We start from the raw sequence: 16930 nt of genomic DNA, 5'->3' as shown, positions 1-16930 counted from the left end.
CTTTGTGGGGTCATGCACAATCTGCCTTTCCACATATGCCCCTCACTATTATTACCAAGGAGTGGGGCTATAGACCCACATGGTCGAATGGACCCTTTAAAAGCAGAATTGACTTTGCCTTCATCAACAACGCTATGCGTAACTCTAACCCAACCCTAGGCATATGCCCCACCAAACTCAGCGACCACGCAATTCTTTCCATTGATATAGCCTGCTCTGACAAACCTACGGCTAAATTGACTATTAACCCAGTGGTTAATCTACAGGGAAATCGTCTTCGCTGGACAGCCGACAGCATTAGAAATTTCAACAATATGGTGGCCAACAATGGCAAACATTATGTAAAGAGGCTGTAGGCACATGACTGGCAATTAGACTGCCTGGTCAACATGTTTGGCCTTGCACAATGCCTATGGTGGCGACCTAGTCCCACGCTTGGTGCAATGTATGATGAAGAAATAGAAAAAAAAGAAGAGGAAGAAAAATAAAGCCCTGCGAGCCATTACTCGAAATAACAACGTTGAAGCTAAAGTGAGAAGGGCTGAGTCACACCTTGTTAAATCTCGCCATAAGCAATGGCTAAGCAGCAATCACTGTGGCACAGGCAATGCAAACTGGTCCTTCATAAACACACTGATCTTCTCCTTGACTGGCATCTCAATGAGGGAAATCACATCTATTTACGAGGGGGGTCTGGGGTTCTCAGTTTAAAAAAAAGATCTTATGGGACCCTAATGAAACATCAAAGTTCCAAAAAGAATCTATGTCTGGATCACCGGCATGGCACCAAAGTAAATAAACTGATTATGTGGGCCTCATTGGCAAAATGAAATCTTCCTGTACTGTAGGGCATGATGGCATGAACAACAAGGGCATTAAGTCTGACCCTGACCTCTGGGCGAACCACTTTCACTCTTTGTTTGTCCATGTCTGTGGCACAGGCTCAATTTCCGAGACTTGGCTTCATTCTAAATTGGTCCCGGTACACCAAGCGGGCCCCCGTGAGATCCCCACGAACTATCGTATGCTCCCAATGCTAGATTGCTCTTCAAAAATGCTTGCAAGTATACTGTTTGAACTCTTGACTTCCTGGCCATCAAAAAGGGTCTTCTTCATTTCTCTCAAATGAGGTTTGAGAATGAGGTTTCTCTCAAATGAGGTTTGACCCAAGCAGCTGGTCTGGATACTTTTCAGTAATTTGATAACCTTTCAGGATTGATACCTTTTCAGCAATTAAACCGTGATACACCAATTATCTATACAGCAAGTAAGGATTTTTACCATTGCATTAATCAATCTGTAATACGCCAACTATCCAATCAGTAAGCAAGACTGGATATCATTGCAGTAATCAATCATTGATACACCATTTAACCAATCATTACAAAAACAATTATCCTAAACATCAGTTAAGGATTGACACTATTGCCATAATTAATCCTTGATACACTGAGTGTCCTAAACAGCGATTGATACCATTGCAGTAACTAATCCTTGACTCTCAAACTACATTAAAGAGCAGGTAATCATTACAGTAACAATTACAGTAACAATCCTTAATAAACCAATTACCCTAAAAAGCAGGCATGGATCGATAGAATCACAGTAATCAATCCGTGATAGACCAAGTAGCCAATAATGAATGCACCAATTACTCTTAACATCGGGTAAAGATTGATACTATTACAATGAACAATCCTTGATATACAAAGAATACTAAAAATCAGGCAGGTATTGACACCATTATATTAACTAATCCTTGATACACCAAATACCTTAAACAGGAGGTAAGGATGCATACCAATATTGTGGCTGGTTAGTAATACACCAATTACGCCAAGCAACAGGTAATGACCTTGACCATTGCTCACATCAAGTGTGACAAAGATTGACTAGAAAACATAAAATAAATGCATTTGCTGGTGTGAAAAAACACACTGTACTTTTCGTTTTTTTTACATCGATGAGAATTAATACCTGTGGCATAAGAGGAAAATAAGAAGAAAGACTTGTGATCATCAGAGGACGATCAGGAATTCTGAAAGCAGTCGATGAAGAGCGCATTCAGACTCTTACTAAGAATTGTAAGAGACTCCAAGAAAGATTGTGACAGCATCAGTTATGTGAGAGACAGGAACCAGGAAGCAACATAATATGGCTGGTGAAGGAGCATCCTGCAGCCTTGATCCAAAGCCACATCATAAGAGAGATATTGGCGAGAGAAAGCCTGCCCTGATGGAAGGAGTTGGCTGAGATAGGCCTGAAGCCTGGGCCAGCATGGTAGCCATGCAGAGAAGTAAGACATCCGACTTAAACACTAGCTGTGCGAAAGGGAACAGGATCTCAAGCTCTGGTGAGAAGGTTGGTGCCTAGGCCGCATTCGTAGCAGTGCTGCTGCATGTTGGGAAAATTAAGCCATGCCCAAGCAACCACGACCAAATGAAAAGCTGGCAAAGTGAAGAAGCGAGGCATATGCAGCCTTTCCGTGTGATGCCCAGTGAGGATTCAAGCACCAACGCCACATCCATGGGAACTCTGCGCCATGTTGGGACAAGAAGTCCATGCCCAAGCAACTCGGATCATACAGAAGGCCGCCCATGTCAGGACGCGTGGCATATGCAGACTCAGTGTGATGCCCAGTGAAGCTTCAAGCACCAATGCCACATCTATGCGAGTACGGCACCATGTTGGGACAATAAGTCCATGCCTAAGCCTCCCGGATCATACAGAAGGCCGGCCATGTCAGGACACGCAGCATATGTAGACTCTCGCTTTGAAGCCCCGTGGAGATTCAAGCACCAACACCACATCCATGGGAACACTGCATCATGTTGGGAGGACAAGAAGTCCATGCCCAAGCAACCAGGATCATACAGAAGGCTAGCTATGTCAGTGTTGCCCCCCCCATTTGTGGCTTGCACACACATGCAATAACAACTCAGGAGACATGCTCGGTTCTGACCTCTCTTTATTCCTTCACTCCATGACTGCCTCTTTCCTTATCTTGCTCCTCCCTTCTCCCACTCCATCACACCATTACATGGCCTCCTCTTCTTAAACAGGCCCGTTCTTTATTCACACACAGCACCTCCCCCTCACTTAGCATGAAACTTCCCGAACTACAGCTGCTTGATCAGCTGTTGGGGTCTCTTTATTGTTCGATGGGGTCTGTTGGGCGGGTCACGGGTCTCGCCTGCATGTTCTCATCGCGCTGCTTCGTGCGTCCCTCTGCTCATGCTCCTTCCATCTCGATCGTTCCTTCTTCCATTAGCTCAGGTTCCTCCAGGTATAATTCGTGGGAAAGGGAGGCTTTTGGCATCATTTCAATGTGGTCCTTTGTCGTGGTTGTCGCTGTTTCTTTGTCCCTTGTAACTAGGATGTGGCCGGCGCGAACCGTCTGTTCCTTGGCTTTGCTTGCTTCTCCCGTCTCTTGCTCGGGCATGTCGTCCTTCATCCAGGTTACTTCGAGTGATTTATGGTGGATGTTGGTGAGGGCATGTTGTAGTGCTGTACGATGGCTGAGACGGCTGTGCCCTATGGCGGGACTCGGTATCATGTTGATGGTTGCGGGTGCCCTGTGGTCTCTCTGGGCTGGGTTGCATTGTGACTGACCTTTTTGGCTGTACCAGCTGTGCTGTGTTCCACAAGGCCACATGGGCTTGGAATTTGTCCAGGGGTTGTGCTTTCACCCTTGTCTGGTAGCGTTGGCCTGTGGCGGCATTTGCTGTGGCCTCCAACTTCCCCGCCTGGTACGACATCTGGAAGGGTTCTGGGTGGGTGCGTGGCTCACAATCGTCTCGCAGGATGGGTGGGATTCATGTGTTGTGTGCCAGTCCAGGTCTGTATCCTTTTATGTCACGTACTTCTGGGTAGAGAGGGTGTTCATACCCGTATAGTCTGGGTGGGTTGGTGTCCACATCTTCGATGACTTTCCCAACCTCTCACCATGTCATTGGCGTACTCAGGTATCTTACTTGGGCCGGTGGTGCCCTGGTCCTCCAGTGTATAGGCTGGCCGTGGGGGCCTTCCGGTTGTCGAGGTTGTTTAGTCATGCTTGTTGGTGGTATGGTTTGGCATGTAGAGTTTGCAGACGATCCCAATCTGCATGCTGCTTGAAGGTGACCCTCTTGGCCACAGCGCCAGCATTTCCGTCCAGTGGCCAGGCATGACCCTCTGTGTGGGATGTCTAGTCCGTAGTTGCAGCATTATACATTGGTCTTGGTCAAGTGTTGGTGGCATCTGATTCTTTTTTGCCTGCAGGGCTCTGTGGGTCTGGAGTATTCCGTCTGTCCTACTGTGAGGGCCGCAATGGAGTCACATCTGTGTTTGTTTTCAATGGCGACTGTCTATGCTTGTGTTCGCTCGAATGTTCTTGCCATGTTCAGTATCTTCATTAGGGGCAGGGACTTTTGGAGAAGGTCTTTCCTGAGCATTGACGAGGTGCACCCTTCTATGATCCTCTGTCCTATTGCCTCCTCATCATTGAAGTTGGCGAAGTCGCAACACAGAATGTTCTTTTGGAGGCGGATGACAAATTCTCAAACGGATTCATGTGGAAGCTGCATGTGTTGAATGAATGCATAGCGTTCGTAGTCCTTCTTGGGGCTTACTATCAGCCTGGCGTTGACTGCAGTGAGGAGGCGTTAGTACGTTGTCCTTTCTTGTGCAGGAATCGTCTTGGTAATCCCCTTTATCTCTTTTCCTGCCAGGTTATTGAAGATACATATTTTGTTTGATAGGATTTGTCCTCCAATTGCTCCGAGGATGTCCTCGAACTCCTCGACCCATTCTACCCATCTTCGTCCTTGGTCTTGATGCGGGTTTAATGTGAATGGAGCGGGCCGATGCATAAGGGTGGTGTGTTGTGCAGGCTCTATGCTGGACGATACAGGTGCTCCCGCGTCTGTGGTCATCTGTGCTCAGTCGGCCATGACGGTGTGGTGGTGCGGCAGGGGGTTGCTCTATATGTTGTGGCTTCTGCACCAGTGTGGTGCACTCTTGCTGACTTACGTGATGTGACCCCTGTTGTGAGTTAGGTGTTGGGTTACAGCGTGCGGGGTGACTGGTACTGAGGTTGCGTGGCATGGTGGCACACGTGTTGCTCTGGTGCTGGCTGGCAGTTTTATAGTGTTCGCCTGTTTGGCATCAGTGGCTGATCCTTAAGGAGCTGCTGTGTCTTGTCGTGTTTATTGGGGCTATTATTAGGTGAGACTATCATTGAGTGAGCCCGTGGGGTGGCTCTGGTGCTGGCAGGATGAGGTTTTCTCCGATGGGGCGAGTGGTTAGTTTGGCCTGTAGCATGGTTGCTCGTGGACTGGCAGGTGGTGCCAGCTCATACGTGGTTCTAGATCTTTTGGGGCTGTTGGGTGTATTCAACAGCCCCAACGACCCTGTTCATCTAACAATTACATGGCCTAGCCCTCATAATTGTATTGTATGATGTATTATGTGATATATCTGATCACAGGTCACTGCCTTACTGTAACCCAAGGCACAACCTGCTCACATTGTAACTAAGTCTTCCTTGCAAGTAACAGTGCCACAATGCCCCTGGGCTGCCTGTGCGCTATATAAATTTAATAAATAAATAAATAAATAAATGGGGCACCCCGGTACCCTGCCGAGGGAGTCGCAGTGTTCCTCCACTTTTCGGTATCCCTGAGGCGTTGCTTATGTGTGTTACTGTAGTCCTTTTATTGTGGCCTGCACACGTGGCCCATAATGGTGGTAGCGCTTTGCTCGGGCTATCATCAGGTGAGCCCAGGGGCAGGTGGTCCTGATGCTGGTGGGACGTTGTTGTCCCTGCTCTTGTCCCCTCTTCTTTAGTTTCCCATTTTTTGTTAAAACTTTTTTTTTCTTCTTATTACGCTCGCGGAAGCATTTTTCCTTGCCTTTGCGGGACGCTTCGCTGGTGGCGGGGTGGCGATGCCTCGGCCAGTGATAGCCATTCAGCTCTCGCTTGTAAACCCTTCTGGGTATATCCTCTTGTTCACCCGCTCGCGGGAGCGTTTTGGCACGCTTTCCTGGCCATTGTGCATCCAGTGGTGGGGCAGGGGCGTGGACTCCTTACCGGTGTCTTTTCTCTGGTTTCTCCCCCTTCTGGTCGTTGCGGTCCTCCTCTGGCGGTGAGACTCCTTTGGTCCTTCTCCTTCCCGCCGTACTCCTGCAGCGGTCTCCTCCCTCGCAGTGGTCCATCCTTCTTCTGCTGAGTTTGTCAACTCTCTGCACGCTGATGGCTCTCCTCTTGACTGTGTGTGCTCGTGTCACCATGCTGCAGCGCGGTACATGGGTTCCTCTTCCTCAGCAGTTGTACCGCAGCATACGCGTTGTCCCTTCACTGCTGGAGTTGTCGTGCCAGCGGCTCTCGTCGCTATTGCAGGGTCCGATGACCCGCCTCTGCTGCAGGCAGCTGTGCTGCTTCTTCTGTTCACCGTTGCTGGCTACGCAGCCCGTCCTGCGGCACGCCGTAGGGGCCGGTGCCTCATCACCAGTTGTTGGGCCCCCCCATTTGGGGATTGCACACACATACAATAACAACTCGGGAGCCATGTTCGGTTCTGACCTCTCGTTATTCCTTCACTCCATGACTGCCCCTTTACACCCCTCGCTCCTCCCTTTCCTCCCTTCTCCCACTCCCTCCCACCATTACATGACCTCCTCTTCTTAAAGGGGCCCGTTCTTTATTCACACACAACAGTCAGGACGCGCGGCATATGCATTCTCTCGCTGTGAAGCCCAGTGGAGATTGAAGCACCAGCGCCACATGCATAGGAGCACTGCGCCATGTTGGGACTTTGACCCCATGCCAAAGAAGCCCTGACTACAAGGAAATGAATAAGGACACATGGAATGCAGGTCAAGTGAGGCGATGCTGATCCTCGAGAGGCCCTGTGAGAAGGCTCGTAGGGGGCAAAGCCAAGCCCACGTCCCAGTCATAAGGGGAGAAATGGGAAAGACTATGGAAGAGCTGATCCATCACACCTATCACTGAGAGGAAAAAGTGCTGCAGACATTTTAAAAGACAAAAATAGACTCTATATAATATCACATCCTGAAAAAGTCGAACATATATAAATACATTGGTTAGTAAAGAAGTGGTATAAGTGAGTTCTTCACACCGCTTTGCCACACAAGCCTTAAAACACCACTGCCTGAAACAACAGTGTGGGGCGAAGATCACTGCCATGTTGTGAGCCAAGGAAATAAGTCACTCGTTTTGGTAGCTTAAGAGAATAGCTGATCAGATTCATGCCGGCAGATATGCATGGGGCACCCGTTCTAGATCCCGATCAATATCAATTCTAGTGAGGGCTGGACTGGCCTACTGGGAACTCTGGGGATTTCCTGATGGGAACTCTGGAGATTTCTTGATGGGTCTCTGCACCCTGGGCAGGGGTGGACTGGCGTCATGGAACTGGAGATTTCCTGGTGGGCTTCTGCACCCTGGGCAGGGGTGGACTGGGCTAGAGGGAACTCTGGAATTTTCCTGGTGGGCCTCTGCACCCTGGGCAGGGGTGGACTGGCCTACAGGGAACTCTGGAGAGGAACTCTGGAGATTTCCAGGTGGACCTCTGCAGCCTGGGCTGGGGTGGACTGGACTACAAGGATCTCTGGAGATTTCCTGGTGGGCCTATGCACTGTGGGAAGGGGTGGACTGGCCTACAGGAAACTGAAGATTCCCTGGTGGCTACGGCACCCTGGGCAGGGGTGGACTGGGCTAGAGGGAACTCTGGTGATTTCCTGGGGGGCCTCTGTACCCTGGGCAGGGGTGGACTGGCGTACAGGGAACTCTGGAGATTTTCAGGTGGGTCTCTGAACCCTGGGTTGGGGTGCACTGGACTACAGGGATCTCTGGAGATTTCCTGGTGGTCCTCCGGACCCTGGGCTGGGTTAGACTGGCCTACAAGGACCTCTGGAGATTTCCTGGTGGGCCTCTGCACCATGGCCCTCTTTTGTGTGGTCACCTATTTTGTTTTCAAATTTTCTCATAGAAAAAGGGTTGCGCATGCTCATAATATGCAATATGGGGCCACCTTGAAAATAGTTTCCAGATCCTCTTTTGGATCCAAGTCCATCCCTGGGCATTGAGCACCAAGAGCAGATCCCAGATAACCCAGTTTCCTGTCCTAGGGGTGTAGCTCTGCACTGTATGCCGCTTCTGCTGTTCCCCTGCATGTGGCTTCAATGTGAAAAGCTTGCATCCAAGATGGTAAGATAGCCAGCGGGTTGGGCGATCGGTACTGCGATCTGTGTTTGATCTGCAGGTCGCAGGTTTCAATCCTGGCAAGGCCGACTCAGCCCTGCATCCTTCCGAGGTCGATTAATGAGTACCAACTTCAGTTGGGTGATATTGGGCCTGATCACGAGTTAGACGGTATCCCGACTGGGATACCACCCAACTACATTAGCGTTAGCGTCCATGGGTCTGGTGGCATTACCGCCGGATCACAGGTTTGGTGCTAACTGTTAATCCCCATTCTCCATTGAGTCCATTGGACCCAATGGGCAATTTGCAGTGTAATTCCCGTACACGGTAATACAGCTGGTGGCAATTTCACCAAAAATTGAAATTTTTTAAGCAAATTTACCCCCAGCTCACAGCTCTTTTCCATGGATAACCAGACATTCTCCTCGTGCATTTCCAATGTTCTATTCTCGTGATACTTCTGTCACTGGGGTTTCCTCTTCTGTCTACTTCTATGACTCTCGGGCAGCACTGGGCACCCTTGACGACTGTTGCTCCTGCAATTCCGTTTGCCTTACCCGCCCGCTGCCTTCACTGCATTGGTGCAAGGCGCTACCTCCTTTGGCCTGCTCCCCTCAGCCTGCCTGCCACCCTATGCCCAAAGTCTTCATGATCCAGGCTATTCTGCACCTATAATGACCCGTCATCGGTTGCTGGGGTGGGCTGCAGTCTACCCTGCCACATATGCCTCACCCTGGGAGCCTTATAATTCTCCTGACCTTTTCTGCTTCATCTCCCCACGGATCATCATGCCTGTAGCCCCTACCCCAGTTGCCTATCTTCCAGTGAGAGGACAGTAGGTGTGCAGCATGGATGTTCATGCCAACATCGCCACCAGGACTGCATCTGTCATCACGCTTTGCACGTTTTCTGCCTTTAACACTGCCGGGGAGCACCTCCTGCCTCCTTCGTGTTTAACCATAAGGGGTGCCTATAAACTGCCCTCAGGGTTGCCAGCACATCTACCCTTAGGGCTTCCTGCATAACTACCCTGTCAACCCTGAATTTTATAAATAATCCCAGGCCTGAAGTTTCTGACTTTACATGGTTTCCCCTTTTAATACTCCTCTGCTTTTATCACTTATTTATCAAAATAGCAAATTGAAATTATGGGCATTGTTTCGATACATTAATGAAGATTTTTAAAACCTTCTGTTTTTCCATGTTTCTTTATAGGAATTGGAGAGATTTCCACGTAATACCCACCCCTTTTCCTCTTACCTAACCTTTAACCCAACGTCTTACCATTCTACTCTTACCTTAACTTTAAGCTTCCTTGCCAACGATCTCTTTTCTTATTTACTTGACTTTTTTCGTTCCATCCGCTATACTGCAGTCATCATTATTTCTCTCATATACCTTTCAAATTCGCCATAAAGAAAAAAAAATGCAGTCTGCATGCTCCTACTTATGCTGTAACCCTTAGCGTGTCCTTTCTCAATGGTGTGACAGAAGCAGTCATTGTATCCTTGCAGCGAAATATTGCAGTTGTCTGAATGAATATATATGTTTCATCGTTAGAAACACTTTAATGTTATGGTGAGTGTTGTGCAAAATGAAACGAGCACCAAGACAGTGTGACTTGTGTTTTTAGTGATTCACGCATACAACTCTTGTATCACAAATATATGTGTCAAAATATGAAACGTGTGGCCATTATTATGTTTCTCAAATGCTCTTCGATATTATGCAAAGCAGCCAGGAACCTATATTGGCACTATTCGTCCTCTTCCCCTTTTTGATAGGGATAGTTCAAAAGAGTTTAATAGGATAGCCGTAGACTGTCAATATTGGAAGCATAACTTTCTATCAGAAAATAGTGTATGTGATTTGTCTAGGTTTTAATAATGTGCTTTCCTCAGTAAGACAAGTGTAACATTCTTATTTTGACTACAGTATATACTGGAAGTGATAATTATCTAGGAACCTTGTAAGTCTTTAAAAATAGCTACTTTCCTTTCTACCTGGAAAGGTGGACGTTCAAACTACAACCAATGATCGGTTTCTTCTGTGAGCCCCAGGGCAATCTTTAGTTTAGCATGCTGGCCACTGGTTGGTTTGTAATGGTCCTAAATCCACACATTTGTAAAGGTATGCACACGTGCTTATAATTAACACAAAAAAATGAAAATAAACATAACTGTAGACACTGAAAGCTGGTCCTCTAGCATTATCAAACAAATGTCTGCATCCCAGCACCCTCCGCAGAGTCTACCACATCTCCCTTACCTCCAGTGTACGGCCAATGGACCCTTAGAGGGTTGGTGACATTCCTGCAGTTCACACGTGATGACAGCATATGTCTCCAAATACCCGGATGGTCCCCACCTCGGGGGATGCCTCTGTTGCTGCTGCTCTCATTCTACTTTTAACCAGACAAAGCTGCACACCTCACCCCTTTTTTCTCAAGCCATCAACAATGGCTGGGGGTGGGGGGTGGGGCGAGAGAGAGAGACCTATTGCTACAATGAGGAAATGTTCCAGGCTCTTAGGCATCCTTACTATTCTTCCCTCTCGTAATCCCTACTTTTAACTCTTCCAAATACACATTTTAGCACCCAGTGTCTTTACTCCCCCTTCTATGTATCACAATCCCCCGGCCAGGGCTGCCCCTATTTTTGTTTATCTGTCCTTGTCCACAGTAACAGAAACTCACACTTCCTTTCCACAGAATTGCATCCCTCTGCTACAGCTCCCCCGTCTATGTGCAGGGAGCGAGTTGTGGCTCTGCTTGTTCCGTCGACCTCCAGAGTCCTTCCTTCACCCTCTCCTGAAACTTACTGGGGACAGGTGAACACATGCTCATTCGGGGTGCTGCCACCTCCTCCCTTCAAACATCCTGTGCCTTTCCGGGACGAGACGGCCAATCCCCCCTGAGCCAAGGGATGCCATCCTAGTAGGAAGAACTCATGGGTGCCATGGTCTCCTCTCTTGAACCAGGATGTGGCGTCAGTCCCCAAAGGACCGGCCCAATCACTTTGGTATTTCTAAAGGCCATGCGCCCTGTTTGGAGTTTACACATTTTTGCTACCAGAGGTGCGGAGGGACCTCATTGCCAGGGACGTAATTGAAGGGGTGTCCTACGGGTTCTGGGCTGCAGACCCAGCAGAGATAAAGGCAGGGCAAATGTGGGGTGTGTTGCTTAATAACGTCACACCTTTTTAGTTTTGGGGAAGATTAAAAGGGAGCGCACGTGTCTTCCCTCCTCCGGGCAGAAGATGACAGTGGAGGGGGTCTCTGGTCAGACATCAGGGTCTCAGTAGCCGAGAAGGTCAGATCGTCTGAAAATCACAGACATGGTGTCAATCCGAGCACAGCTGCCGACCCACCACCCAATGAGTGAAGTCTGAGTCTGCTCCTTCCTCTTCCTCTTCAAACAACATCCTCTGCCTGTATCACCTCTCTCCACGCCCTCTCAAGTGCATCCTTAATATTCTCTCCTAATTGTGTCCGTTACACTGTCCTCTGCTCCTGTCCCCTCTCTTGTATACATCATGTGTTGCCTTACAGCTAGGCTCACCCGGTATACGACCCAACACGTACATTAACAGCAGCGCTACATCCTTATGGTTAATTAGAATGTATATGTGTGTCCTACATGCCCGTAAACACTTAATAAAGAGCAGAGAATTTGATCTAATTGCACTGGCTCTCATATGTGTCAAATGTTTATTTGCAAGCTATGACTGTTTATGTTTTATTGTTATGGAAGTGTAGAGTGTCCTAATATGCTATGTCATGGATGCTCTCATATGCCATGGTATAATATGCTATGCCATGGTATGCTCGCATATGCCATGGTATAATATACTAGGCCATGGTATGCTCTCATATGCCATGGTATGCTCTCATATGCCATGGGATGGTATGCTATGCCATGTTATACTGTCATATGCAATGGTATGCTTCCATATGCCATGGCATGGTATGCTATGTCATGATATACTCTCATATGGCATGGTATGCTCTCATATGCCATGGTATAATATACTAGGCCATGGTATGCTCTCATATGACATGGTATGCTCTCATATGCCATGGGATGGTATGCTATGCCATGGTATACTGTAATATGCAATGGAATGCTCCCATAGGCCATGGTATGGTATGCTATGTCATGATATACTCTCATATGGCATGGTATGCTCTCATATGCCATGGTATGGTATGCTATGCCATGATATACTCTCATATGGAACGGTATGCTCTTATATGCCATGGTATGGTATGCTATGCCATGATATACTCTCATATGTCATAGCATGCTCTCATATGCCATGGTATGGTATGCTATGCTATGATATACTCTCATATGGCATGGTATGCTCTCATATGCCATGGTATGGTATGCTATGCCATGATATACTCTCATATTACATAGCATGCTTGCAAATGCCATGGTATGGTATGACATGCCATGATATACTCCCATATGGCATGGTATGCTCTCATATGTCATGGTATGGTATGCTCTCATATGTCATGGAATGGTATGCTATGCCATGGTATGCTCTCATATGTCATGGTATGGTGTGCTATGCCATTGTATACTCTCATATGCCATGGTATGCACTCATATGACGTGTTATGGTATGCTCTCATATGTCATAGAATGGTATGCTATGACATGGTATGCTCTCATATATATGCCATGGCATGCTCTCATATGCCATGGTATGGTGTGCTATGCCATTGTATACTCTCATATGCCATGGTATGAACTCATATTCCATGGTATGGTATGCTCTCATATGTCATGGAATGGTATGCTATGCCATGGTATGCTCTCATATGCCATGGTATGGTGTGCTAATCTGTTTTGCACGGCTCTCTTCCCTGTGTAGGTGCGGATTGTCTCATGGGCATCTACCTCTTCTGCATTGGCGCTTTCGATCTCAAGTTCCAAGGGGAGTATAACAAGCACGCCCAGGCCTGGAAGGAGAGCAACGAGTGCAAGCTGGTAGGCTCCCTGGCCATGCTGTCCTCGGAGGTGTCCGTCATGCTGCTGACTTACATGACCCTGGAAAAGTACCTCTGCATCGTCTTCCCCTTCAGCCACTTCCGGGCTGGCCGGAAGCAGACCCTCTCCACCTTGGCCGCCATTTGGCTCTTGGGCCTGCTCATCACAGTCATCCCCTTCTGGAATGAAGGCTCCTTTGGGAATTTCTATGGCAGGAATGGGGTGTGTTTTCCCCTTCAATCGGATGAGGAGGAGAAGCCAGGTGCCCGGGATTACTCCGCCAGCATATTCCTAGGTAAGAAGGCCAGAGAAGAGACTCTAAGATCATGTCTCTTATAAATTACCAATTTCGATTTGGTAATAATAATAACTAATAATGTATGTAAATATATGATTTGTGAAGTGCTTTGGATAAGAACCCATATAGATAACAAATTAGTATATATTGCATCACTGACCAATGTACAGTGCGTTATTAAGGGATAAAGGACCGCCACCCAAGTTAAAGTTCCTGAGTCAAACATATGGGCCTCTAACAAGAGAAGTCAATTATCTCACGATAGTGTTCTACTGTCTGTATATTACTGGTATTGAGACTTGATCAGTGGAAGCAGCAAACTCCCACTGCTGCTGAAAATGAAGGATATGCTAAAGTTCTAATGTACTATTGGGCAATGTGAGATTGCAGATATTGTTGGGTGACCTTGAAGCGAACTCAGTAGTAGCAACAGCAAACAGGCAGATTCTAATAGGTTGGTGGAGCATACTTGTGTCACATGACTCCGATTGGTGGACACAAGGCCTCCTAGGGAGAGAATACTGAAAGAAGGTTATCACAAACATGCAGAGTGTTCAATATCCTGACTTGCTCCCCAACTCCACAGACCCCTCTCATCCTATCCTGTCAGTGACCGGTGTGGGACTGTGAGGCGGGGGGCTCAGTAGAAACGGATAACTCTGTTCTGGGGTGGATGAATATTTCTACCATCACAACATTGTAGGGCAACATAGTCACATTGGGAAAAAACCTATACCATGGAAAAGTTAATTTGACGAGTGCATGCTAACCTTTGTGAGTTTGCAAGTGGAATTTGAAAGTCCATTCCACGGATAAATTCATAAAGGGGAAAAAGGTCAAGTCATGCATTAAAGTCGCAACCTGCAAATTCCAATGAAGTGTTTACAACACCTATTAAACTGTCCACTATTTGTCATGTTGCCCCAAAACTCTATAACATGTTGTCCGATGCCTAGTGTGAGATACCAAGTCTGTCCTAGTGATGAGAACAATTCAACAAGCTCACTAATTGGAGTTCTAAGCGGCAGCGTGTAAGGGGATCTATTCCTATATCTTGCAGGTGGGTATTGCTTATCCAAACAAACTATTCAGTTCTCCATAGAGTGCTATGCACCCCCGCTAAACAAGTGAACACACAGTATGGCAGAATGCCATCTGTGAGGGCAGACTAGCCTGAAAACTGTTTGATTTTTAGCAATAAAATGATGCGGGTAGCTCTGCTCTGAACTGAGGTCTGCTAATCAGACTCCCAATTCCCTGAAGCTCTAGGCTAAAAAAACAAAGTCCTCACATGTGACTTTCCTAAGCTCTCTACAGACACCTCTCAGCAGCACCCTTGTGGTTTGGCAAAATGGCAGTCATGGACAACAGAATCTGCCTGAACAACAGAATCTACTTTTAACTATGAGCAATCCTGAACATAAATCAGATTTTATAATTGTAAACCTCGGGATCTGGTGGCAGATGACAAATCAAAGTATAAGCTGTTTCTGGTTATGACTTGGTGATCCCTGGGAATCCATATCAATATTGGCCAAAATGTATTAAAGACATTTTGATTATCAGCTTTTTTACCTGTGAACTTTCTGTTCAGGGGCTCCTGTATTGTTCACTGTCTGACAGAGCTTCAAACGAAACAAACCAAGTGTGCTTTGTCACAGCAAAACCATTGTCTTTCATGTGAAGCGATTTTCACTTCCCAGGAAGGCAGAATCTAACACAAATGGGTCGGGAAAGGTCCGGTGCTTCAAAGGGCAGGCTTTGCCAAGCCAAAAGAAGACACACCACGGTGTTAAGAAAGACCTGTTGATGTAGCCAGACAGAGGAAGGGGGAGTGTAGATGCCCAGCAGAGGACTTCCCAGTCAATGAGGGGTTCCACATTCTTGGATTTTCTTAGTGCTCCTAAACATCCAACCCACCACCATATGTGATGCAGGTAAAGCCCTCTCGGTATGGCATTACTGTTAGGGAGATTTATCATTTGTATTCTTCATCTCCTCTCCTACTGAGACCCCCAGCACTTTTTGCTGGACTTCTGGACCTTTTTCTTTCAGTTCTAAATGAATGGAGCCTTTTTCCACTCATTCATTCTTGTCGGCTCTGTCTTTTGGAACTCTATTCTTTGTATTCTACCTGTACTATGGAGTCTGTTTGCTCCGTAGCTCTTAAAGGCATCTGTATTTTACTACTGTAGCTCACAGCTCCTTATGGGCAGTGTTGCTGGGGACCCTTAGGGTGCTCCTTTAAGCTTCCTGCTCTGTATCTTCAAGTAAACTACAGTTCTTAAGGGTACTTAGCATCTCTCCCAGAACTCTATAGTCTGAGAGATTGGCACACACTACCTTTAGTGGCGTGCCAAAGGGATACCTAGTATCCACCTTCTCTCTGCTCCTGTGACTTTCTTAGTCACCTAAACAACCACCTAGTTATGGCTGGTGGCAGTGGATGTGGTCTACCAACTATTTTGCTGCAGGCTATGTCCATAGCCATGGTAGTGCACAATAGGGGCACCCAAGTACCGACTTGGGGCCTCCCTTCTTTTTTTGCCATTACTAGCGTGGTTGTTCTTTGTTAGCCCTTTGTCTACCATTCTGGGAGGGAGATTTCTGTGTGTGGGTTTTGCCTTTGGATGTCCATGCCTAGGCTCCAGAGTAAGCAGGAAGTGGGGGAGGAGTTTTGCACCCCCTGTCCTTTGTCTGCCAGAGGGCCTGAATAGGTCCAGCACCAACAGGCAGTCTGGCTGTCCTGATTGGACAGCCAACCGCCCCTTTCTGTAAAATGCTTAGAGAGATTGCAGAGGAGGGTGTGCTGGAACTGTATAAAAGGTGAGGCTTCTGGAGTGAAAAGCAAGTCGACTAATGGAAGCTGAAGTAACTGAAGAAGAAGATGACCAGAGATGCCTGCAGTCCCTTTGCAACACTGTGAAGCGACCACTGCTGTCCTGATCCCATTTTCTGTGCGACAGAGGAGCTCCAATGAGGAGGACTCCTTCCCTTTGGCTGCTGGGAACAACCAGTTCCAAGAAAAACTTTGAAACGAGCCATCGCCCGAGGTCATAGGAGTTTCCAGAGCTCCAGAACCCCAATACCAGGAGACCTGCTGCCCATTCTGGGTGCATCGGCGTGAAAAGGCTGAATACGTCCAAATCTTTGCTGAACCCTCAGAGCCTCAAGAGATCTGATCCAACTCACCCAGACCCTCTCCCCAGAGTGTGGGACTGCAGGAAGTGAAGAAGACTGACCGGGCGATCCATCTCTTTTGTTGGTGCTGCAGAAAAGGTTTCAAAACTGCAGAGTGAACCAAGAAGTTGCTGAAAGTCGTGCTACCGGTCCTCCCTCAAGACTGCTGCTGAGAAATCCCGTCCATCGTCCTGCCTTCAGTCATCAGACCAAGGAATCCAGAGGTCATATCCAGAGCTGCAACATT

At 47.5% G+C, this 16930-nt stretch overlaps 1 protein-coding gene across 1 annotated transcript in view; it reads left to right on the top strand.

The window, feature by feature from the left end:
* Positions 1-16930, top strand: part of LOC138480782 (relaxin receptor 1-like) — a 583697-nt gene that overhangs the window by 495232 nt on the left and 71535 nt on the right. The window contains exon 14 of the mRNA XM_069612524.1: positions 13090-13500. Within this exon, the coding sequence (XP_069468625.1) occupies positions 13090-13500 (411 nt within the window). The remainder of the gene's footprint in view (positions 1-13089; positions 13501-16930) is intronic.

The sequence above is a fragment of the Ambystoma mexicanum genome, chromosome 5p (assembly GCF_040938575.1).
Source record: "Ambystoma mexicanum isolate Mex_15411 chromosome 5p, UKY_AmexF1_1, whole genome shotgun sequence".
NCBI lineage: Eukaryota > Metazoa > Chordata > Amphibia > Caudata > Ambystomatidae > Ambystoma > Ambystoma mexicanum.
The sequence above is the reverse complement of the archived record's forward strand: the minus strand, read 5'-3'. Positions and strand labels throughout refer to the sequence as shown.